A 25661-nucleotide genomic window follows, 5' to 3' on the forward strand; every position below is an offset into this window, starting at 1 on the left:
CCTGCAGGTCAGCTTACCTTTACCATTGTGAGAATCCCCCTTCAGCAGTTATTCTGTACTCCACTGTTTCTGTATCCTGACAGAACGTGTGCATCTGTGTGATGAGTTTCTCTCAGTATATGACTGCAAATAAAGTGAAACACACAAGCTCATCAGGCTCTGAATCCAGTGGGTGTAATGCATAGTACTACTGCTAGGTGTCAACTGTATGGTGAACCAAAACTGCCATCATGGGTAAGATGGCCATTCACTCCAATCCAAAGGTGTAGCTCGGCGTACTCTTTATACTTTGAGTACATTTTTTTTCAGAACATCACATCAACATGTTTTTTTTTCCAGGGCATATTATGTCTGTAACTGTTTAAGTGAATACTTTTAACAATCAGAAAACAGTATTTTTAATAGTTTTAGGTAAAACAGCTGAAAATGTTTCTTACATTTATGAAGTACTTGAGGGCAACATTTTAAGAGCTATGTTCATTTTTTTCAGTGATAGGTGTCGGGGGTAGCACTAAGATCTTGTGAGTACAAAATGGAATGTGCTTGCAACACCCCTGCTCCCGTCCAGTCTTAACTCCTACTGGCACCCAAGACACTAATTAAATGGTCTAGACAGAGCTGTATCCCTCTGTGCCATGGAGAGTAGATGAGTCCCAGTTTGAAGGCCTCATGTCACTTTGTACTTACTGTTTTATAAGTACCCATGGGAATGAACTAGACTATGAGCAATCAAAGAATGAATGTTTATAGGTGATACAGTAATGGCATCTATTTGAACTAAATCTAATAGCACTGTGCATTCCATTTTGTGACTTTTAAGTTCTTAACTTCTTAATGATGTGCCTTTTAATGTTGTAGGGCAGTGTGAGCATTGCTGAGATGGGTTTGTCTTATTTTGTATTTGAATGAATATCATGTAGAGTATTAGCTAATCCTTATTAGCCTATAAAATGAGTTAAAACTTGTAGAGCAGGTTACGTTTTATTTTCAGCACTCATTCATTGACTTATAGTTTGGGGATTATGTTACTGGTACGTCTGCTGTTTTAACTCGCTCCTGGCAGTGCAGTCAAACAGTGGATTGAAATAGTTTCTCCTGTAGACAGTTTACTTCTATGATTTTGGAGCTGTTTTGTGAGACTGCAATGAAAAAGTTGTAGAACATAGATCATGATTTGACATTACCAGAAGTGGTGAACATTTGCCATACTAATTGTGTTTTATTGCCTCTAGGATATTCACAAGGATCAGCCCTACTATGACATTCCAGATACTCCATACAGAATCACTGTCCCTGACACACATGAGGCCAGAGAGGTAATGACAAGCAGTTCCACTGCTAACCTTTTTCAGTGCAGAGTAATTGTAATGTAAAAGTAGCTTTGAGATGCATATTAAGCAAGTGCAATTCACTGTTTTTGTTTGAATTGCATTTGAAGTGTCTTGATTTGCAGTATCAGGGCTTATATTTCTGAGAGACAACCAAAATCTCCGTGGACTATATCCACATAGCTTCCTGTATCTACCTCATTAGTAGGTTAGTGATAGAAATGGATCAGGAAGGGTTAATAATAAGTCTGCATTCTAAAACCAGGCTGTTCATCAGTGGCAAAATAATTTAGTCGAGAACTGTACAAGTATAGTGTACTGAATATTTTTCAAAACCTCCATCTCTTCTTCTTTCCTTTCTTCCAGGCTTTCACAGTTGATTGTGGTTAGAAAATCCATATCTTTTCTAGAATGTTTGTCTTAAGCTTGATACTTGACTAATACAGCCTGTTTGCTAAAGCTTTCAATGCAAAACTGAGTATGTTTTGCGGTTAATGCCAGAGCTCATGCTTGTCTCACTAGCAAAATTTTCACCATCATGGAGAAAGGTTTCTTCTTTCCATCACCCTAACTCTCTTCAGCTTTCTAGTTCTAGAGGTGCACACTAAACAGACACAAATGATTCCAGTAGCTTTTTTTTATTTTGGCACTGATAGAACTGGTCCTGTGTCTGTTGCCAGCATTTGTCATTCACTGCCTGTTAAAACTTCTTGTGTGGAAGTTGAGTGTGAGCTAACGCATTCTAGTCTGTCCATATGTCATACTTCTGGGGTTGCTTCCAAAGAACAAAATGTTTCTGAACTCCTTTGATGCCCTCATATAGTCCATCTACGTCAGGGATGGTACTGACTGCACTGAAAATGATGGAACAACTTCAGTGTTCATGTTCTTCAAAAGGAATATTGAGTAGCCTACAAGATTGGTGGATATTGCTAGGGTTGACATATTGAGTGGTGCAGTGCTGCAGCGGTTAGCATTGCCACCTCACAGCAAGAGGATTCCTTCTTTTCTAATGTTGCAGTCTTCTTTACAGAGGGAATCCTCCTCCTTGTTCGACCCGATGTCTGGCCAGTGTAAAAGAGCTTTTAAGTACTTACTAGTATGTGAGACATTGCATGGATGGCTAAGGAGAATGTTAGCCATAAAAGGGGAGTCTGCGCATACAATCCTCAGAACTTCTGTGCCGCAGTCCGAACGCCATCTGTGATTATTGCATCTGTTCATCCAAGTCATTTGTTGCTGGTTTACTTTTCAGATAAGTGCCCTGTTGGGGATTTTATTGCTTCGTTTGCTACTGCTTTTTGTTGTGAGGGTTTTATGTCATCCAGGAAAGGCAAGTGGCAGTGTGGAAGAAAGATTGCAGGCAAGGATAGGCACAGCCTGTGTCTCTTTTGTTTAGAGCCTACTCATGACCATACCTCTTGCTCTATTTGCCAGGCCTTCACCCATAAGACCCTGTGTGGCTGTCTTTGATCCCTTAAGATTTAAGACATCTGCAGCTGAAACAGTTAGCACGGAATGTCATGGAGGGTACATCTGGGACTTCTTTTGAGCCTGTATTGAAGAGGAAGGCCAAGAAACCAGGGCGTGAATCTTCAGCTGCGCCTTCTACCTCTGACATCTATCTCAAGGTCAATGAAAACTCAGAGGTCCATCCGGAGATTGGCTTGGGTTCTTTGGCAGGTACCTCATTGGATGCTGTCAAGGAATCTGCCTTAGGCACATTATCTGAGGCACCTGCTTTGGACGGTTGAGGGGGGGACCAAGGCTTGTCATTTCGGAAGATGCTAAGAGTATCCATCCCACATTAATTATGGAGGATATTCCAACTAATGTTATTGAGTGCAGGCCTACATTGCGTCCCTTCACTTTCCAACAGGTAGATGTTGGATTAAAAAAGAAGCAGTAAACTATACACATTTCTGCACCTCCACAATCAGACTGGTAAGCGTTTTCTCAAGGCTTGCTTAATGCAGTTATGGCTCTTAAACCTCCTTCATCTGATCCTGTTTCTCGTTTAACTTCTCCACTCAAGAGGGTTAGGATGCTAGAATTTTCTGAGTGTGAGGGTTTTTCTGAAGATGAATTTTTGGCCTATTCCACTCCCTTGAATATGCTTCCCCTGAGGAAGAGTCAAATGGCGCAGATTCACCAGTGGAAGAGATCACATTTGGGGAAACCTTAGCCAAGATGAGGAAATTCTTTAACTGGGACTGCTTTCAGGTTTTCAAGGTGCAGAAGAGATGTAATGATATTTTAGAAATTGATTCTCCATTCCCTTTGGTTGTACCTCCATTTTACCAGCCTTTTTGGATGCTTTTTCTTCAGCATCTCAGGCCCCTGCCCCTAAAAGGCCTGATTGGTTTTATAAAGTGCCAGAAGACTGTACATTTTTGTGCAGATGTCCTTCAGCAGATCCTGCAGTGGTTTCCATTGTTTCTGACAAAACATCCAAGCTTTTTCCATCCACCAAGCTTCTCTTCTTCTTCTGATAAGGAGAGCAAGACTTTGGAAAGAGTAGGGAAAGAAGTTTATACTTCTGCCACCTTAGCTTTCCGTGCTATAAATTACCAAACCCATACGACAAGATATGCTTTGGCTGTTCTTTCTCAAGCCTGTCAAGCAGCCTCTCACCTCCCAGACTCTGATCTTAAAATTCAGCTGATGTCTCTCTTAGGAGCTGCTTCTCAGGTAGCTCGTCACTCCATTAAATGCAGCTATGATGTAGAAGAAGCATCTTCCAGGATAGCTGCATCGGGTTCTTAGGAGATATTCATGGCTGAAGCTTCAGCCACTTCCAGATGATATCAAATCAAAATTAATGGCTCTACCTTTAGACAACAGTGCTTTGTTTGGGGCTGCAGATTTGTTTAAATCTTTGAAGGAGAAAGGCAAGGAAATACAGGACTTAAAACATATCTTTGTTTCGCCTGTTCCATATTTCAGAGGAATTATCCCTCAAAGACTTCCTTTGTTAGGAAACAAACTCATCTGCCCACTTTCAAAAGCAAAAACAGAGGTAGGAGAGCTCCTCAGTGTAAGCCCGGTCAGCTAGGTCCGTCACAGAAGCAGCCCTTTCCAGGCAAGCCAGGTAGTCTGTGACCACCAAACTCATCTCCTTGTTCCTCTTTCTCTACGTCTTTTCTTGTCTCTCTCAGTTTGGGGAAACTGTTACTCAAGACTTGTGTTCTTTCCTTTATCAAACAAGGGTACTTCATGATTTGGAAAACTCTTCCTCCTTTCATGGGTATTTTACAACCTCCTCAAGACCAACTGCATCTATTTTCACAGGTGCTTCAGGAGTTGTTACATCAAGGAACAATTCAAGAAGTTCCTGAGCCCTTCAGGAGAAGAGATTTTTACTCCATGATGTTTCTAGTACCCAGGAAAGATAGCCCATGGAGACCCATTCTGCATCGTCCTTTTCTGAAAGTTCCTAACTTCCGCATGCCGTCCTTGCAAAGCTCGTTTCCTCCTATTCTTCCTCAGGCTTACATGGCCACTCTGGACATCAAGGATGCTTATTTCCACATTCCCATTCATCCCCTTAACAGGAAATTTTTAGGTTTCTCTATTGCTTCCTTGCACTTTTCAGTTCTCAGCTTTTGCCCTTTGATCTTTCACTGCCCCAAGAGTGTTCACAAAATGCCTTGCTCCAGTTATTCCTTACTGCAGACTTCAGGGCATCCAGGTTTGCCTTACCTGGATGATCTTTTGTTTCTAGTTCCCTGTCCAGAGACCCTGGAACAAAATCTACAGTTCACTTTTTCTCTTCTGCAAAGGTTGGGATTCACAATAAGTTTCAAAAAGTCCTTCCTTTCCCCCTCACAGGACCACATCTTCCTGGGATGCAGGTTGTGGACATATGTCATGCTGGCATCTCTGCCTCCTCAAAAGGTTCAGTCTCTCATTTCCTACTTCCAGAGTCTTCTCCCTCTTCCTTCTCTTTCAGCCAGGGTGTTTCTCAGGCCTCTGGGTTTCATGGCATCCACCATCCCCATGCTACATCTGACTAAACTTCCCATGAGGAAGTTTAAGTGGTACCTGAAATCAACTTGGATGCAGCATGCATATCCACTGCAGTTTTATTTATTTTTATTTATTTATTTCAGTTTGATGACCGGGGAGGTCCACTGGGCTCAGGGAGCCCATTTTCAGTGGAGGCCTGGGGAGAAAAGCTCCGCATTACATAGTGTTATACACAGTTATTCACATATAAAATCAAATGAGGTAAAGAATACAATTAAAATAAGTTTGTGTTGCACAGTGTGTTCACAGTTATAATCAAAGTAGAGAGAAACACAATTGACAAATGAGTTTGAGTCAGAGAGCAACATAATTTTTCATTCCTTTTCTCCCTTGTCTCAGGAGGGAACTCCTTTGGTGGATTCAGCAGATTTCCCTGAACCCAGGCCTTCCTTTGTATCCTCTTCTTCCCACTCGAGTTGTTTACAGACACATCCGACTTAGGATGGGGGGCAACCTTTGCTTCCATGAAGGTACAGGGCCTTTGGTCTCTTTCTCAAATGGAGGATCATATCAACGTCAAAGATGAGAGCTCTCATTTTAACTCTTCAAGCTTTCCATCCAGGACCTCTAAAACAGTTTACAGACAACACCACAGTTTTCTGGTATGTAAACACACGGGGGGATGAAGTCATACCTTCTGTGCAGGTTAGCTGTCATGGAATGGGAACTGGCGGTTTAGTACCCAGGTGGCCCTTCAGGCAGTTTATATCTCCTCAAGTCAGAATGCTGTGGCAGGTCCGTGACTCAATCCCAAGAATGGATGATTCACAGGGATATATTTCTGGATATTGTCCACTAGTGGAGTACTCCTCAAATAGATCTATTTGCCTCCCTCTGAACAGACAGCTTCCTCACTTTTGTTCCAGAGTGTCAGGTCCTCTGGTTTGGAAGGTGGATGCCCTATCAGTTTCTAAGAGGAAGATGTTTCTTTATGCATTTCCCCCCTTTCCTCTATTCGAAACGTCCTGTTCAAGATTCAGCAGAACAAACAAAAAAATCTTGCTGGTGTCTCCATTTTGGTCAAGACAGCAATGGTTCCCTCTTCTGTGTTTAGCCAAGGGCAGCCATCACAAGTTATCTCACAGGGTAGACCATCTCGCACAGGACAAAGGATCTCTTATCCATCCACATCTCTGAACTCTACGTCTGACTCTGTGGGTGATAGCCTTCTGATTCCTTTCAGACACCTTTTTTCTGAGGACACACTTAGGATATCGTAGGAGGCCAGAAAGTCCCAGTACTAGAACATCATACATATCTAAATGGAAGAGGTTTTCTATTTGTTGTCATTCACACAACCTGGATCCACTGACTGTGGGTGTTCCATTGGTTCTTTCGTACTTGTGTGAGTTGCTCAAGGACGGTTTGGCTTACTGCTCGGTTAAGATTCATTTGTTCTCCACTTTGACTTCTAGGTTAGAGGTTAAACTCTTTCTCAAAGGAGTCCTTCACATTACACCTCTCAGGAAACCTGTACCTCCTCCTTGGGATTTGAACTTTGTTTTGGAGAAGCTGACTGTGGTTCCATTTGAGCTTGCAGATACAGCTTCCTTGCAAAACAGTACTTGGAAAACTGTTCTGTAACTAGCTTTAACTTCTGCCAGAAGGGTTTCTGAGCTTCAAGCCTTAATGGCTTCCCCACCTTTTCTGATTTTCCATAAGGACTGGGTCTGTTTGCATACTAACCCTTCCTTTATTCCCAAAGTTTTGAATGAGTTGTCTGTTAATTAATATATTCCTTTTCCCACCTTTTTTCCTTCTCTACAGTCCTCTAGTTAGAGTATTTTACACAAATTGGATGTGCATAGAGAACTCAAATTTTATTTGAATAAAAACCAAGGCTTTCAGGAAATCTGATCAGCTTTTTGTTTCTTTTCATCCCAGGGCTCTGGGATTGCCAGTTTCCAAGCAGACTAATTCCTCTTGCATTTCAAAGGCTATTTCCTTCTGTTATGTTTTCCATGGGAAGAGCCTCCCTTCTCATGTTAAGGCTCATTCTGCTAGGGCTGTGGCTTCTTTAGTTACTGTAAGGGTTTGATTACTAATTCCATTTTAGAAGCAGCTACTTGGACTTATGTACATACTTTCACAAAGCATTACAAATTAGATGGCATCTTCATTTCTAGAGCTGGTTTTGCTAGAGCCATTCTTCATGGTTTTCTAGAGAGCTTTCCTGGTCCTTCCTCCTCCCAGGTTTCCTCCTAAGCTTTGGTACTCTCTCTCATGTAAAGAATACTGTGACATTAGCATAGAAGGACAGAGAATAGTTGTGTAAAATCTTGCTATAACCATAGATCTCCTTCTCTTCTATGTTGCAGTATTCTGTCCTTCTCTCCCTCTTTCCCCATGGTGCTTGCTTTTATTTTGGATGTCTGAGAACCTCCTTGTTTTCCTTAGGCTGGTGTTCCTCCTGGGTTATTCAGTTCTGAGGATAATACTTGCAGCATCCCTTTTATGGCCACCTTTCTTCTTAACCATCACTGTGATGTTTCACATGCTAGCTATTCTTAAAATCTCTTGTATACTGGCCAGATGTTGGGTCACCCAAGGTGGAAGATTCCCTCGTAAAGAATACTGCAACATAGAAGAGAGGAGCATCTATGGTTATGGTAAAATTTTACACAAATATTCTTACTCTGGTTCAATTCTTGACTGGAGTGTCTTCACTGTGGAGTCTGCATGCCCTCCCTGCATTTACATGGGTTTCCTCCTAAATTCCAAAGACATGTCTGGAGCGTTTTTCCTCAAGCCTCCGCTGAAAATGGGCTCTGCTCTGTCCCAGTCAGACTTTTCCAGTAAATAAACGTTCAATAAAATAAATAAAAAGTAAGTAAATACATTTCAAAGGTTTTGTTAGCTACTTTTATACAGACAAACACATTCAAATATTTTGTTCCTTGGATAACATCTTAATAGTTAGAGGCCTTTTTTTGCAAAGCACCTTGCATTCTGGTTTCTCTGTCTGAGGCTGGTCTTGAATATTCCATTGTTAAGGACCATCTTTCTGCTGTTTCATTTTTTGCTCGCAGGTTTGACTCTTGAACATAAATATAGAAATATAATTGGATTGGACAATCGCAACCTGTGTATTAATCAAAAATACTTGAGTAGATGAGGCAGTAACATGCATCTCTGTTTCATAAGTAATGCACATGTCATGGTGAGTCTATGTAATTGCTCATGTACCTTACAGGGAACATAAAACACTCATGAGTGTGCCATCCTTCTGATGAGGAGTTAAACCAAAGTGACATCTGCTTTAGTAGAGGAAGTTCTGCAGTCCCCTAGTAGTACAAATACCAACTTTTGTCTTCCTTGAAAAGAGGCCACTAGCCTGGTGGGACTAACCTGGTCAACAAAGGAAAAATAAATAAAAGTTAATGTTGAAGGGTTGCCATTCACTGGCGTAGAGGAATAAAGCACTATGTCACAGTCAGTGCAAGTTTGAGTAGCAGCTTGGGCAACTGTAGGGGCTGGTAAAGGAGGATGGGAGTGAGTGAACATTGCCTGCTCACCAATTCCACATGGTGATGCCTAGTGGGAGCACTATTTGTATACCCTGGGAAGCATTTGCTCCATCAAACACAAGCTGCAGTGTGCAACTGCCTTGTGAATAGAGGGGAATCCTCAAAGAGCAGCTGTAGCAGAGCTTGGAAGAGCCACTGTAGGGGAATGGGGTGGGGTTCTGCTGGTATAGAAGGTAAGTTGCCCTGTAGAACCAGAAAGGATGGCCACCTTCTTCTTGCTGGCTGACTCTTGCTGTGAGTAGTTAAGCTAATTAGGGATTGCTGGGCAACAATGAATGTAGTGGAGCTGTTATGTTACTAAGAATCCCCGACTCCCCTGACATTGAACCACTGGGCTGACTGGATGCAAGTAGAGGAGCCATTGGGGCAGTTCTGTAGGGATGCAGAAACACAAAGGTCTTTCTTCCTTCAAGGAAAAATAAAAGGCTGAAAAGGATAAGACAATTTCAGTGTTCAGTATTGGGCAGCATACAAAGTTGGTAGTTTCAAATGCAGCTTCAGCTTCTACTCCATTGCAGGGCTCCTTTCATTTATGAGTCTTGCACATGGAATCATGGTCCCAGAGAGTTGTTCTAAAAGACCAGCATAGACCCCACCATGTAGGGTAAGATCCTTGCTCAGACCACTCAGATGAATGCACTCAGTATATCTAGGAAAGGAAAGTACAAGAGGAGGCACTTGGACTCCCAAGTTGTGTCAGTAACCTCAGATTACAGATCTTGATGAATGGAGAGATTTCCCACATTCCCCTCCCGATGACCCCAGATTTAGAAAACGTTTTGAACTGATAAGACAGAGGGGATATTGGCCGGTTAACTTTTCCCCAGAAAGGAGGTGTTTTGGGCTACCTCATTTACATATTGGGGTGGTCCTGTCCTCAAAACCATAATGCACATTTGGTTGTGGAGCATGCTTAGCAAGTACTCTGTGGTTGAGCCCATTTCCAGAGAGCTTGACAAGATTCTGCAGGTCCCATGTGACTAAGGATAATCAGGATGTACTGCCTCCTAGTCTCTGTCACAAAAAGCCTTTGCTTGTCCAACAGACTTAGGTTCATAGACAAATATTAGGCTATTAGGCTGTAGATTGTTACGATCTTAGCCAATAATCAGAGATGAGAATCAGACCCTATATTTTGCACCTGTGAGGTAAAAATCTTAACCGTTTTTCCAGCCCTTCCCTTATCTGAAACTGGTACAAATGTTGATTTTCATAGGCTGCCAATTGAACATCCTTTGACAGCTTGTTAGTATTCCCCAGACAGGTTTTCTTCATTACAAGTTTCAACCAATATGTTGTTTTTCATCCTGCACCACCTGCATCCCTTACTGTCCAAGTGCTGTATCTCTTGACAGCTACAATCCATATCATTCCTCTGGCCAGATATTTCATGAGAGTACTTCAGTGGACTCAAATGGAGCAGTCCATGATCAGAGAATCATTTCAACAAGAGTGTCCCATTCTTATCTTCAGTGGTAAGTTCATGTTCCCATTCTGACTAGAGGTTGTCCACTGTGTCATTCCTTCCTTCCCTCAGTCATGGTCATGATGGATGTGTCTACCCTGAGGTGGGGAGCACTGTTTATAGAAGATGGTCCAAAGAACACTGATTTGACAGGAGGCAAATTTACATGTTTGTGCTCTGGAAATTAGAGTAGTCCTCCCAACACTACAGGCCTTTCCAGGACTGCCTTCACCAGTGTGTGATAGCCGTATATGACAATATGACAGTAATGTGGCACATCAGCAAACAAGAAGGAACCTGATCATATCCTGTCTCTGGAAGAAACAATGATTTTGTAATAGACAGTGTTATCATGCTTTCTCATTGCAATACAAATCCCTTGTGAAGTCATCTTCCTTGCAGACAAGCTCAACGGCCACATCCTGATGCCTCACAAGTGGTGCCTCAACGTTTCTAGGTTCGTAGGAGATTACTAGGCTGTCATCCCTAGTGTAATATTTTCAGTCTAGCTGTGTTACTCATTTATTGCACGGCTATTGGCTATGTTATCCCACAAGTATTTAGGTATCCTAGCCATAATAATAATAATCTTTAATAATTATGTTGTTACTCCTTCAATGTAATAGGGGATCCTACTGCAAGGTGAGATGTTTAAGCACTGCATCTAGCAGGGATTTTTTTTTATCGAAGTGCAACACAGGAACCTCAGTCTTTCTGTACTTGCATGTTATGCAACTGACCTTTGTAGCTTTACAGCATATTTACATTTTTACCCTGGCTAAGTCACTGAGCATCTTTTCACAATTACATTTTAAATCATTTGCTGCCTTTTCCTCTTTACTGCCCTCTTCTGATTTTCACTGTCACGTATCTCCTCATAAATATTTACCTGCAGTACAGATATGACAACCCTCCTAAGCCATACGGGGGATGTCGTGGGATAAATCCTTTATTGTGACCCAGGTGACTCAGTTTCATGTATTGTGTCTGTTGCTTGATGGTGCAGTTGGAGAGAATGGGCATGCTGATCCTGGGAGAGAGAGGGTAGTCCCCTGTTGGTCTTGGCTACTGCACCCAGGCAATGCCAGCTAGATGGCCATGCAAGTGAAAGCATGATGTAGACAGAGAGACATGAGCTGTCCCTCTGGTAATGGAGGTGCATCTGTGGATGTTCCAGTTGTTGGATATGCCTGGTTAGATACATACCAAATGGTGCATTGTACTCAGTGATAGCTCTGTTGAATGCCGAATACAGTGGAATAATAACATTGGTATAGGGCTTTTACTTGTCTGGAATACCTGTTCACACCCTGCATGCAGTGTGCATCAGCAGTACACACTACATGTTAGTAACCCATTTTATCCTGCCAAGAGTTCATCTTTTTTGCAGCCTGCTGGGTACATTTCTGTCTTGATTCCACAAGGTAATAGTACAGCAGTGTTACATAATTAGCTCTTCTCCAGAGATGGGAAAGCTAGTCTGTGACCATTGAGGACCCCTCTCCCCCATAGGACTTACCTGAATCAATCAGTGTAGTTTGGAACAAAATCTCCCTGTGCTGCCAGGCTAACTAGAAGGCACTGGGTATTTCTGTCAACATTCCACTAAAGGGAGGGGTGCCACTGCCTGCTGATCATCAACCCTTGTTCCAGTCCAGTTATCCCATTCATTTGTCACTGGGTGGGACTGTCCTCAGCCCATTTTTCCCTGCAAGGTGAAAGACTATTTCAGAGGCCATCTTGGGTAGCCATGAGGGGTTTTCTGTTTATGGCTGTAACTCCCCATGTTTGTTTAGTGAGCACTCACCAGGAGGGTAGAGTGGCATAGAGTGGAACTGTCATTCACTTCCATAAGTGACATATGCCTATAGATAACCCAGCCCTGAAATGAGTGTACCTTGTATGTATTTTCTTATCTCCATTAGGAAACTTGACACATTGTGTATGTCTTGGACACCCCCCCATCTCCACCATCATGAGAGAAGTGAGCCTGATCAGACTGTCCATCTACCCCTCCCAAGCAATCTCCAACAGGTATTCAGGCCTCTATTTGAACATAGATCACCTGGGTTGTTGTAAGGGCTTTATCCCTGTATTCCAATGGAGCTGACTTTTCATTGAAAAGCAGGCTTTGTCAGCAGTTTTTGGTTTTGCAAAATGCCACCCTCCAGAAGTAAATATACCATACCCTGATACACTGTGACCTTGGAGTAGTAAGTGTGTTTTGTTGGGAGTATTGAAGTTCTTGGGCTTTGCTCCCAAACTTTGGGTATTCATTTTTTTTCAGGAGGTAGGAGTTTTGGTGAAGTGCTTGTCTTATAGTTTTTACTTAAGTACTGCTGCTGTTATTTTCTTGTTGATGAATTATGCTAAAGTGAATCACCGTGTTTTTACTTATCTGTTGATAAATTGTGTTTCAGTGAATCACTGTGTTTTTACTTGGGCACTGCCGTCATACTCATCTGTTGATGAATTGTATTTCAGCAGATCGCTGTATTTATACTTAAGTGCTGTCATCGTACTCACCTGTTGATGAATTGTGTTTCAGTGGATCAGTGTATTTTTACATAAGTGCTGTCATGGTACTCGCCTTTTTATGAATGTTTTAGTGGATTGTTGTGTAACCACAGCAGACATCCATTACAGCTGCTTAGTTTTTTCTGAGTGCTAGGACATCCTTTCCTGAACATTTCCTTGTGCCTACTGTTTTTCTCTTTCCAAAGTGTTGAAATTATAAACTGCTTGAGAGTCTCTCTCCTTGGCTGCCTTTCCAGTTTATAGAACCCACATATTAAGCCTCAAGGATAGTTGTTGCTGTAATGAGCACTCTCTATAACCATAAGTCTTTAAGGAAAACTTTGAGTGCTCTTTTGTTTTATTATTCTGCATTTCAGAACATGGCTTAGGGGGACACTGCATTGGAATATGACATACTTGGATGTAGTTTTCAAAAATTGTGCACCAGTGTACAACATAGTAATTGGATAATTGCATTGCTTTGGCTTACTTCAGAAGCCTGTTTGATCACTATTCCCAAAAGTTACTGGTCAGACTAGTCTCAGTTAAGTGGAAATTGTATCGTCACTTTGAGTCTATAGTTGCTCAATGTCTTATTTAGGATGTGGTCTATGCCTTGTTATATGCCGTGCTTATTGTGTTTTGGCTTCAAACATTTTGGCAAATGTGATTTAGTATACAACTGATGAACCCCATATATTCTTTTTCAGCACATGTAACAAATTAAAATCACTTGTGCTGAAATTTTACAACCCTCTATACACGCACACACATACACACAAAAGGCACAAACTCTCCCAAAGAACCTTAGCTCCTTTCTTTGTATGGTTTCCCTCCCCATGTGAATTTTATCAGCAAGTCATATTTCCTTTATTGTTCAGCATTTAGTCTGGTGTCAAGTTATTTATTTATTTACGTAGTATTTTTTCACATGGTAAGTGAACTGGTCTGTTGACTGTTTTCAGCCATGACCTGTGCTCAAAGAACAAAAAGTACATCACGGTCTTTCAGTCAACAGTGTTATATTTAAAATGGGTACACAGCAAATTTCAGAACATTGTGATTGAATACATATACACTAACTATAAAAGATCCAGTCACAGTGAATTGAAAAAAAAGTATATACAAAATGCAAGCTAAGATGTGCGTAAAATGCAGTGCCATCATGCATGTAATGCATAAGCTTCTATATACATGTGTAGTATTTGTGTATAAGATGCCATGTTAAGAAGATGAGAAAAGTTTGCAAATGCATGCTAGTGTTCATGATGTAGGATGGTTAGTTACCTAACCTTTGTCATGGTCGCAGTAAAGAGATGCTCTTTAAGTGCATCTTTGAAACTTTTAATGATTTCTAGATTTTTTTTATGTCTGTAGGCAGGTTCCAGGTAGCAGGATCCTGTCTATAGAAGGCTTTCTCACTTACATCAGTTTAAAATGGAGGGCATACTAGAGTGAAACTGTTGTCCTGTGTACTTCTGAGTACATAAAGGTTGTCTTATAAAGGTAGTTTCACTCTCAATGGGAGGCAGTCACCATGTTTTTACACTTGTAAATTAGAGTACTTAGAAAAAAATTGGCCCTACGAGCCACTGAAAGCCGTTTGGAATTTTTTACCAAATTGCAATGGTTTGTCTGGGGATCTGCTGAATCTGTAGATTTTATTTTCAGCAGTATTTATTCTGTATTTGTGGGCTGAATGTTTAACCTAAAAAGGAAGGCCATGTTCGAGGTTGGATATTAAAATATTTTTAGCAGTGGTCTTGCAAGCAGCAGGTGAAAGGACGTGACTAATTTTGTAACATAGTTTTATTTGAGCAAGGACTTTATTCGTTGGAAAATCTGCGTGTGTGGTATAGGAATGGGTAGGATCGAGTATTAGGCCTAGGTGCCTCTGTTCAATGATATTAGGTGTTCTGTTCCCTTTAAGATCTGTTAAGAGAATAGGAGGAGTAGTGGGTAATTTCTTGGCTGAGGCAAATATCACGGCATTGGTTTTCTTGGGGTTAATTAGGAGTTTGACAGTAATGGACCAGCTTAACTGAGTGAAATTGTCTTGTAATTTGGTTTGCAGGCCAGTACTAGATTACAGAAGCAGCATGTCATCTGCATACATTATTAGTTTAAGATTTGGTAATTCTAGGGAGAGATCATTAACAAAGAGAGAGAAGAGGACCTAGCACAGACCCTTGTAGTACATCTGAATTAAGTTTACTAACTGTAGAAAATCAGATATTGCTATGTACTTGGAATGTTCTGTCTTTCAGATAGCTGTGTAACCGGCAGATAGTGTTATCTCCAATAATGAGTCTTTTGAGTTTGTTGACAAGAGTATGGCAGAACATTTCATAAGCCCTTGCCATGTCAACAAGGAGACCTGCAGTAATAAGTCTGTTATACAGGTTGCAATAAGTGGAATCAGTTGCCATTACCAGGGCAGTAAAGGTGCTTAAGACAGTGTGATAACCATGCTGTGCATCACATAACAGGCTATAACTGTTAATGTGCTTAAGTAGTTGCTTATATAAAATTTTTCAAATATTTTGGTAATAGGCACGGGGAAGAAATATATAGTCCTTCAACCCATTAGAAGAAACTTTAGGTAGAGGGATTATAACTTGACTGCTGGTGGGACAGTGCCTGAGGTGAGAGAGATGTTAAAGATATGAGTACGTGATTTTTTTCCCTGCTGCAAGCCTTAATAAGGTGGAATGAAGACTGATGGATTTTGATTCTGAATTGTCAAGTTCAGAAGTAGGGACTTGGCTGTTTTACTGAAACTTCAGACAAGCGAAAGGTTGCTGCATAAGAGGTTAAAGAGTATAGATCAGGGGACGAAGTTTCTTGTTCTTCATTGGTGTTTTATACTTATGTTAGTTATGGTGGACTGCAAAAAGTGAGCATAATCATTAGCAGAAGTCGAGTGATTCAGTGTAAGGGTTCATTCTTGGTAGCTGAATTATTTAATGCCTCTGTAGAGCATTTTATTTCTTTCTTGAACCGATTGGGTCTAGACCAGTTTGCTTCTTGTTTCTGCCTATGGTACAGGGCTTTTTCAGTATTTGTTCAAATTCTTGTTTCTTTCCTTAAACTCAGAAAAGTGTGGTATAGCTCTGTATTGTTGGGTTTCCTTTTCCAGTTCTTCCAGGCTAAATCTTTGGCTTTAATTTAGTTTTTAATATCCACTGAAAGCCATGGGCAACATTGTGATCTAAGTCCCCTTGCTGTAAGGGGGCACAGTGTATTGTGAATTGTGGTCAATTTTATGTTGAGAAATTCTAAAGCAAAGGTGGATTCCGACCTGACATATAGAGAAGTCCAATCTGTACTACTGAGTACAATGTTGAGGTTCAGTAATGTACTGTGAGTGAAAGATCTTCCTTCAATTATGTGAGAATTTTCTTTGTATGTTCTGAATGACCAAATGGATTTGATGGGTAAGGGGGCACTCAGACCATTGGAGAGTATTCCATTGTGAGGGCACCTATTTTGTGTGTTGGTTATTATTAGTTTGGGTGTGGAGCTAGAGACAGTTCTTGTGTTGGCTTGGGTAGGAGCTTGTATTATTTGGGCATGCTAAGTTGTTGCAGCATTATGTTCAGAGGCAGAGAGTCTTTCCCAGTAGCATTGATATTGAAATCACCAAGAATAGGTGTGTTATACAAGCCTTTATGCAACATATCTTGTAGAGTTGTATGTAAAATAGAGGAAGGTGGGGATGAAAGCTGCAGCAATTATGTACCTCTTTACCTCAGTTATATAGTATATATTATTTATTTATTTATTTATTTTGGTGGCACATATCGTAGTAAATCCTGGATTTTTTTTTACATGTCTAGTAATAGGAAAATTCAAATTTCTGTTGGGTATCATCCTGATTATTTTGACAGACACATTGTAGCCATCCTTGACATGGTTGTGAATTTTCATTTTTACAGGGTGCCAAGTCTGTCCAGAAGGTACACCTCATTACAGGAAAGTGAAATGCAGTGTATACCATTTTCTGGGTGTGTATACCATTTATTACAGACATGTTTGATTAGTTTGTGTTGAACTGAAAGCTGAAGGTGAGGCATAGGGTGACTTTGTTTTGTATGTGGTGAAGAAAATAACATTTGGATGGCTGTAACACAGAAGGTGTACGGGATGTTTTGACCCCTGCATTAACACATTCCATATCTAGATCTGTATCACTTTGAATACAGTTTGATACTACTATTACAGTCTAGTTAACAAGGCTTTATAATAGTTTACAGCACTCAGCAAGAATAGTGAAAACATATGACAATCCTACACAAATGTGCAGAAAATAACCCGTCATTAAACAGAACAAGATATTATTTGCATTACTGGTCTGTAAACTGATGCAATCAAGGAGAACTCACATTAGCAAAGTAAAAAACAGAACGCTCTCTGGAGCATAAAACCAGCTTTCATAAGAATTAAATGCATAAAGCTGAATAAAACTTCAGATGCGTTGAGTAAATCTTCAAATATGCTAGTTAAATATGTTAATTTCCTATGTAAAATTCATGATTGACTTCATTGTTAACATGTTAAAAACTGTTGTTAATTAATTATATTTAAATAGTAAGTAATATGTTAAATTAGCATTTACATATTAAATGTTAAATAATGTGTTAAATTACTATCTAAAATTCTTAATTAAAATATTAAGTATTAAAATGCTTTTCTTAAATTTAATTGGGGTCAAAACATCCGGGGTCAAACTGTCCAATAAATATTCTCATAGACAATAAATGTAAATTGTAATATGAAAGCGTATCCAGTTTGCATTAGGGTCAGGCCATCTGGGGTCAAATCATCCATGGTCAAACTGTCCTGCTTCACACAGAAGGGTAATGCCCTGTTTGAGTTCTAGATGACTAATGATTGATAACTGACCTGGGTCTTAAATAAGTGGCTGGTGCCAACTTACCCATCCTGGGGGGTTGGGGGATGCAGGACCCAACCCACTGGTTGCTTCCGGTGGAGACTTGAAGAAGGCATCAAATTTTAAGTCAGTCATATGCAAAGGTTTGCAAAGCATTGTCTTGTGTTGTAGTTTGTTTGATATACGTGAGGAAATATGCATGCACCAGAGTGGACATGGTACTGGAATCCTTGCCCCAGTACACATGCAGCACAGCATCTTCAGGAATAATGGACTAGGTTAAAAAAAACAAAAAACAAACAAAAAAAACACATTTGCCCTGATATCTTTTTTCAAAATAGGGGCTTACATTCAAGAGACAGCCCAATTTAAAAAGACCTGCTGTCAGTGTAATTGACCACTTACTGTGAGAGCAGGTTAAGAGTAGGTCTTTTGAAATCTGTGCTCCAGTGTAAACCTGTTTAACTGTTTAAACATAGGCCTTACATCAAGGTAAGTCACTTAAAACTGAGAGCAAGTCTTTTAGAGTCGGGGCAGACTTGGACTGAGAGCACTTATTTTGGAATCTAGCCCAGTCAGTATAAAAATGATGATTAAATTTCAGAAGTGCTTTTGCTCTGATGTTCCACAGAGCACCTTCAGTAGCAATAACTGCAGAGGAAAGTGAGGATCATAATTCAAAGACTCCCTCCTATCCAGTCTCTCTAACTGGCAATCACATTTTTGCCATAGCCCTAGCAAAACACAACAAAGAACAACAACACGCCCCCCTCCTCTGGGATAATTAATGACAGACATTTGAGTTTTCAACTTCATATTCATTAGAAAAATGCATGCTAACACAAATGTTTTTATTCTAGCTGATTTATAACCTGTAAATGCTGTTTTGTATGCATTTTCTGAGTAACCAACCCTTCATTTATCCAGCCTAAGGTCCGGTCCCAGTGAGGCCGGATAAGAGGGAGTCTACTGTACTATTACAGTGCTTGTTTTCTTTAGTGGCACCACTATATTGTGGATGGTATAAGATGTCTGCATAGTTACAGGGGCAGGCCTAGGAGAAGTGATCGTGTTAAACACAGGAATCTTACCATTCCCGACTTAAATGTGATGTCTGAGATCATTAAGTTATGCTGTTGCTACAGAGCTGTGGACTGGAGGAGCAATTCACTCAGAGTTTATATTCTTAAACTTTATTTTTCTAATTTAGCAGTACTTGAAAATGACAGTCTTCTCACTATGCTTTCTCTATTCACATATTTTAGTATTTGTCAGTATTTTATCTGGTGACTTGTACGTTTACTGTGGCTGACTTGGTTCTTGAGTCTCATGTTTGACAGGTTAGTTCCCCCACCCTTCCTCATGATTTCATGCACTCTGTAGCTTGTGTTTTTCTGTACTGCTGTGACTATCTTGTTTTTCCTTATTTGTTAGAGCATCGTAAAAGACTTTGCTGCTCGTTGTGGTATGATTCTTCAAGAAGCAATGATATGGGCTCCTTCTGTCACTAAGTCACACCTCCAGGTAAACTTTTTTTCTGTGGATTACCATATTATGTAGTATTACATAAATCACACAAAAGCATATTTTAAATGTAGAGAAATTTCCCTTATGCTTTCCAGTTGCAAGATTTGCTACTGACCTCTTGTTACAGACATCAGTGCGCTTAGCGGATTATAATGTCTCTAGTTAGAAACGAAAACAGAATTTGCATTCTTTCCTCTGTATATTCACTTGTACAAAAAATATCATTCAGGCAGTCATCTGGTATAACCCAACAAGAAACCCTGAATTTTAGAAGACCAATTTAAAATGTACATTAAAAACTTGTGAAAAATAAGAAACAGCATAGCATTTATTTTGTTTTATTTGAGTTAATTAACTAGGTTAGAGCAGTGATCACAAATGACAAATTTCAGTATCGGTCCACAAATGAAGAACAGAACATTTGTTACAAGAAGTCATGCAAAAAATAATACATTGAAGGCCTACTTGCACTGCTTTAAGCACAAGCCTCCCTTGCCTCTTAACTATTTTGTCACTGACTGTGTGTGTGTGTGTGTGTGTGTGTGTGTGTGTGTGTGTGTGTGTGTGTGTGTGTGTGTGTGTGTGTATATGCCTCTGTATGTGATTCTATCTCCAGAGTTATGTTCAGCAAACACATTGCCCTAATGGCATATAGGTTGTAGTGCCCTGCTACCCTCCCTTCATTTGGAAGTTTTGACAGGAAAACTTTTTGATATTGCATTTTTTTTCCTTTGGGGGTAATGATTATTTGAGGTGATTGAATAGGATTACATATTTGAAATTCTTTGTTTAAATTATTATTTTGGAGCCGTTTTGTATGTTGCTGACAGGAATTTTTCATCAGTTTATGATGCATTTTTCACTAATAAGGTTTTAAGCTGCATCCATTTATTTTGACTAAAACTATCCTTTTACAAAATCAGGGGACTGTTGTGCATGTATTTTGTGCTTTAAAGTATATTACTGAAAAAGCTGCATTTTCTCATTGCAGTGTTGAAAATAGTATCCCTATAGTAAGTCTTTAAGTTGCTATTTAGAGGGAGAATAGTGAGATTTGTCCATTGTCTTACTGGACTGATCATGCAGGTAGTATTTTATATTGTGCTGACTAGACCAACCAGGGCTCAATTAGAAGAAGAAGAACCTTTGGGTGGAATTCTCAAGAAATTGGCACAACATTACAAGAGACAAATGGACACCTAAATAATAGATATAATATACAGGTTCCATTTCCACCACATTGCCAAAAAGAAAAGGCATACCAGGCCTACCACCAAATCATCAAAGGACAGAGGCTTTGAAACAAATCAAAAACTTTCCAAATGAAAGCCATCATAGAAAGAGTTCCTATTTTCAAACAAGGCCATTTTTTTACTCCAGACTATTCCTTGTTCCAAAGAAGAGAGCATCAATGGAGACCTATTCTTGACTTGTCCGAATTTGAATACTTATCTCATTTTTTAAAAAAAATGCTGACTCTACAGCAACTCCCTCCATCCTTTGCTGGGGGGTTGGCTGGTTAAGGGTCTGACCTCAAGGCATACCATCATGTCAGACAAAGGTGCAAAAAGTGCAGAGAGATGCCCATTGCAGGCAGGGTCAGAGCATTATCAATTCTCAGCATTGCTCACATTTATCTCTGCGCCCAGAGTATCTACTGAAAATGTCTGTATTCAACAATAAGCACACTGCAGACTCCAGATTCAAAAATCTACCCATCTGGACGAATGCTATATACAAGCTGACAACCAACAGTAAAGGACTTAAATTATGCTGCTGCACCCAGACATTTTCCAACAGATAACACATTCTGAGGGGAGCAGAGACATGATCTATATTGCATCCCCCACAATCATCAACTAAAGAAATTCTCTCTCAACATACCACACCCACAAGGAAGTGGGGCGGACTCTCTTCAGCGAATGGGAGGAGACATGCATTCCCTCCTATTCCCTCCTATTCCATTAATGACCAAGGTGTTCAGGCAGAGCAGAGCAAAGTGAGCCTGAGTGATCCTGACCGCTCCGGCCAACAAGACAGCACTGGTACCCTAAGGAGCTTTGTCACGACGAAGCCATGGCCCCCCCCCCCCTCTATGGCCTACTCTACTGACACAGCTACACAGCACACTCTACATTAAAAAACATTGCAACTAACAGCCACCTGCAGCCTGAGAATACCTTGACTCTTTCTTCAGGATAAGCTAGAGAAGATATATTATTCTGAAGTCACGCCTTCCCACAGGGAAGGCATATCAAATGGAAAGAATGGAAAAGATTTCTATCTGGGAACACCAGGCCTAACAAGATGAAATGAAAGATGTGATTGGCATGAGCATAATTGGTATGCTGGAATCCAGCATGGACATTCTTACTCTTCTATTAAGATTCATGCTCAGCATTCATTTCAGCAGCAATCCTGACACTACCCTCTTCTCTTTCTCTTCTCTCTCTAGTTTCTAAGAATCAAACCTAAAAAGAAACCTCCTCCCAAACCTCCCTCACCTACCTGCTTGGGACCTTAAACGTGTTTGAAAAAAAAACACTGCCCCATTTGAGCCAGCAGCATCTGCAGATTGACAGTACCTCCTAATCTCATTTCCTTCTGAAGAATGCTTTTCCTTGCAAAGCAGAACCTTTCACCAGTTTGCAGGCTGATGGCAGCCCAGCCTTTTTTTTTTCATCTTTATATTTTCCCATCAGATAAAATTTCATTAAGAACTAATCCTACTTTTATGTAAAAGGGTGTAGTTTCATCAAATTCATTTCACTTCCTTCCACCTTCAAAACAAACAGGCAAAACACACTGCTGCAACACGAAGCACACACACACTTGACACAACTACAGACAGCTGAAAAGGTTTCAGAAAAACTAAAGGTTTGCTGCTGGTACTCAAGGAAAGCAAAAAAACAAGCAAATTCCAAACTCACCATTTCAAAAATTCCAAACAAATTGCATCCGCTTTATTACTCTCATTTTTCACACTTCGACACCCAAGCTAACATTAGACCACAGCCACCTCCACAGCCTTCATTGACCTCATGGAGCCACAAGGCAGCCTCCAAGCTGCCTTTAATTTTTCCAGACATCAGGAGCCTTACATTACAATTTTACATTACACCTTTATATTCCAGAGCAGGCTTTAATTTCCTGTCCTCCAGGAATCTTAGCTACACCATCCTTTTCATGTCCTTGTCCTTCCCCAGCCCCTCCACCCTATTTCATAGTACTACCCATCCCCCATGGTAGATGATGTATTGAAGGACATAGTACAACCTACCATAGTTTTGTATGTAGATGTGACATTTATGGTAGGTACAAAACTGTACTTTTCTTGTCACCTGAATCATTGGACTCAGACAACCCACCCCATCTGCACCTTAAAAAAAAGTAGTAAATCAAAAAATGTGGTTTAGCCTATGGCTTGTGATTCTGCAGTAGCCTTGGCTTCAGGTAGGCTGTTGCACCACTCACTTTGTTGCTTCTAGGTCCCCTGGTGTGGCCATTGTATCACAATGGTGGATGACACGAGTATCAGACTTATTCTCCAAGGTGTTATCATTGCTTGCTGAAGCTGTGGGAGAGACATACTCTTTAGGTACAGGGCAAGTTAGGGTTGTAGAATATGTTGCCAGTATTAATACTTTCCCCCAGGGGACTCTATCATTACTTTACTGCATGCCAAAAAGAGACAGGGGACCCTCCATATGGTGGGGTAACATTTTCTAAATGGTTTCCCACTTAAGATGGTGGCCATGGTTAAATCTGTGGGGAACCAGTTGGTTATGGGGTTCATACCTGGGTAACACTGGCACTTCTCCTGGTCAATCTGCTAAGGATCCTGTTTTTGAAGGGAATCCTGTCTTTGAGGCCTCTGACCTGTCTGTGTCAAATCAGTTGGTTCCTCTAATAACGAACAGATACAGGGACCCAAACAAATGTTTCTTGTCCCTCCTCTGATCACAGTATTGAGAGAGGTCTTCTAGAAACTTTGTAGTTCTCCTAAGAAAGGGTTTAAGAAATTTTGGGTATACCCAGCCTCGCCTGTTCTCAGAACCCTTTTGTCTGCAGACCTTGATTCCGTGTCCCATTGACTTTTGGTAATAAGAAGGCCATGTCTTTTTTGTGCCTACTTCCTCAGATTAACTAGGCAAATGGCTAGAATCTTAGGGAAAGCAGTTGATAGCTTTAAAGTGTTTAACTGAGTGTTTTATGTGGAAGTTTGTATTGAGATAAATGTACAGTTTAGATGGGTTTGCTGCATCATTGGTTACAGAGCAAAAGGGCTGTAAAGGTATTGTTTCTCATGTTTCTCAGGTGTCAAAACATGCTCTAAAAAGCGTGCTGGAAAGGGCTGGTACTGTTCTTAGAAATGTAGAATTGTCAATGGTGATTAGGGGGTATGCTTCATTGCACTCCCATAATTTTTCTGATGAGTTAAAAAATGTGATTATGAATGCTTCTTCTGAGCCTGATTGTGTGTTAGATACAACAACTAGTCAGATCCTATTAACACTGGGGTGACAGAGGTAAACTCATGCAAGGAGTATCAAAAATGCTAAGATAATTTTGGCAGCCTAACAAGCAAAAGTCCCAACCCAACAATATCCATGGCAAGAAAAGCAAGTGGCAGGATGACAGCTCTGCAGAGCCAAACAAGAAGAGTTCCTTTCATTGAAAGGATACTCCCTTAGTCGCCTGTCATGTGCCTTGTTTCTCAAATTAGCTCTCTACAAGGTGGCATGGCTATCAGTGGTTTCCAGTAGAGATCGGTGCTAAATATTGATGGCAGGGGTCTCAGGTGGAAGTGGAAAGATTTTCCTCCTCCATTCAGGGAGTTCTCCCTCATATTCTCCAGAAAATGTTGGACTAAGTGTCATAGAGCTGGTCCCTTTTTCAGAAATAAGATGATGTTTCTTCTCTAGTGTTTTCTTGGTTCCCCACAAACAGCAGTATGGGACATTTCTTTTTTGAATACATTTGTCAAAGTCCCCAAGTTCAAGATGCTCACCCTGTAGACAGTGATTTCCCTGTTTCCGGATCACTGTTTGATGGTGACCCTGGTCTTGATGCATACCCTTCTTGGTATCTCCAGGACTCATCAGTTCAGAGGATATCTGAGATTTATTTTATCTTGTTTACACTCAGTTTCCTGAATTGCCCTTTGAGCTAACCACTGCAATGTGAGTGTTTTCCAAATGCCTTTTTCTGGTAGTGGCCCACTGATGGACTCTGGGCATTTATTTTTTTCCATACTTGATTGACTTGCTGACCTATGTAGAGTCTCTGTCCAGGTGTGTGGAGTTTCCAGAGAAGGTTTTGTCCTAACTGTCCCATCTACGGTTCAAGTCAAATCTCCTACAGTCTTGATTCACATCCTCGAGACAACTCATCTTTCTGGGGTTTTTAATCATCTTCAGTAAGAGTCTGGCTTTTCTGCTTGAAGACAAGGTCCTGTCATAACAAACGGTGTTTCTGGAATTCTCCTGGAGGATTGTTGCCTTGGCAAGAGTATTCATAGAAATTTTTGGACTGCAGGGTTCTATGATGATCATTTCATTACTGGTCCATCTTCCCATGAAAAAAAATTCACTGGTATGTCTGAAGTTGTTGGGCACAGCACCTTCCTTTCCCTGGATTTCAGTTTCTGGTGCTGCCCTTCATCAGATGAGAATTAGTGATGTAGAGATGAGTTGAATAGGATTCCAGGCCCCCCCCCCCCCAAAACAGTGTCAATGAAATCTATCCAGACAGATTAGTCTGACTTTGCCTTGGGTTCTGTGTCAATGAGGATGCAAGTGCTAGCCACTTGGGGACCCAAGGACACTCAGAAGCACATTTATATTTTGGAGATGTTGGCAGTATTTCATGCCTTGAAGGTCCCTCACCACCTTTGGACTCCGGGACCTCTTCTGGTCGTTAAGAACATAACCACACTGATTTGATATCTCAACAAGCCTGGTGAGTTATTACCCTCTGTGCCAGTTGGCAATGATAGCAGGAAAGTGGGCTTCTCAGAATTCTGTTTCTTCAGGCATCAGACATTCTGTAAGAGAAGAGCACTATAGCAGACAGACTGAGCAGATAATAGGTAGACCTGCACAAGAGGTAGCTAAATGCAGTGGTGTTCCACGATGTAGTTCAGATGTAGAGAACACCTCTAATAGAGCTGTTTGCCTCCTTTCAGAGCAAACAGCTGAGAGAAATTTTGTTCCAAACATCCTTGCAACCATGCTTGGAGGACAGATACATTCTTGTTCCCTGGGGTGAGAATGTTCCTGTATGTGTTTCCACCCTTTCTACTGATTCGCAAGGTACTTCTGAAAGTTAAGATGGAAATGCCAAACTTCATTGTGGTGACCCCCTATTGACCC

General features: G+C 40.7%; 1 protein-coding gene across 1 annotated transcript in view; it reads left to right on the forward strand.

The window, feature by feature from the left end:
• The window catches only part of PI4KA (phosphatidylinositol 4-kinase alpha), a gene marked incomplete at its 5' end in the record, with an annotated part of 2160482 nt that overhangs the window by 1039265 nt on the left and 1095556 nt on the right, over positions 1-25661 (forward strand). The window contains 2 exon segments of the mRNA XM_044068731.1: positions 1233-1316; positions 19195-19284. Of these exon segments, the coding sequence (XP_043924666.1) occupies positions 1233-1316; positions 19195-19284 (174 nt within the window).

Source organism: Protopterus annectens, chromosome 4.part0 (genome assembly GCF_019279795.1).
Source record: "Protopterus annectens isolate FY-2018-M chromosome 4.part0, PAN1.0, whole genome shotgun sequence".
Lineage (NCBI taxonomy): Eukaryota > Metazoa > Chordata > Ceratodontiformes > Protopteridae > Protopterus > Protopterus annectens.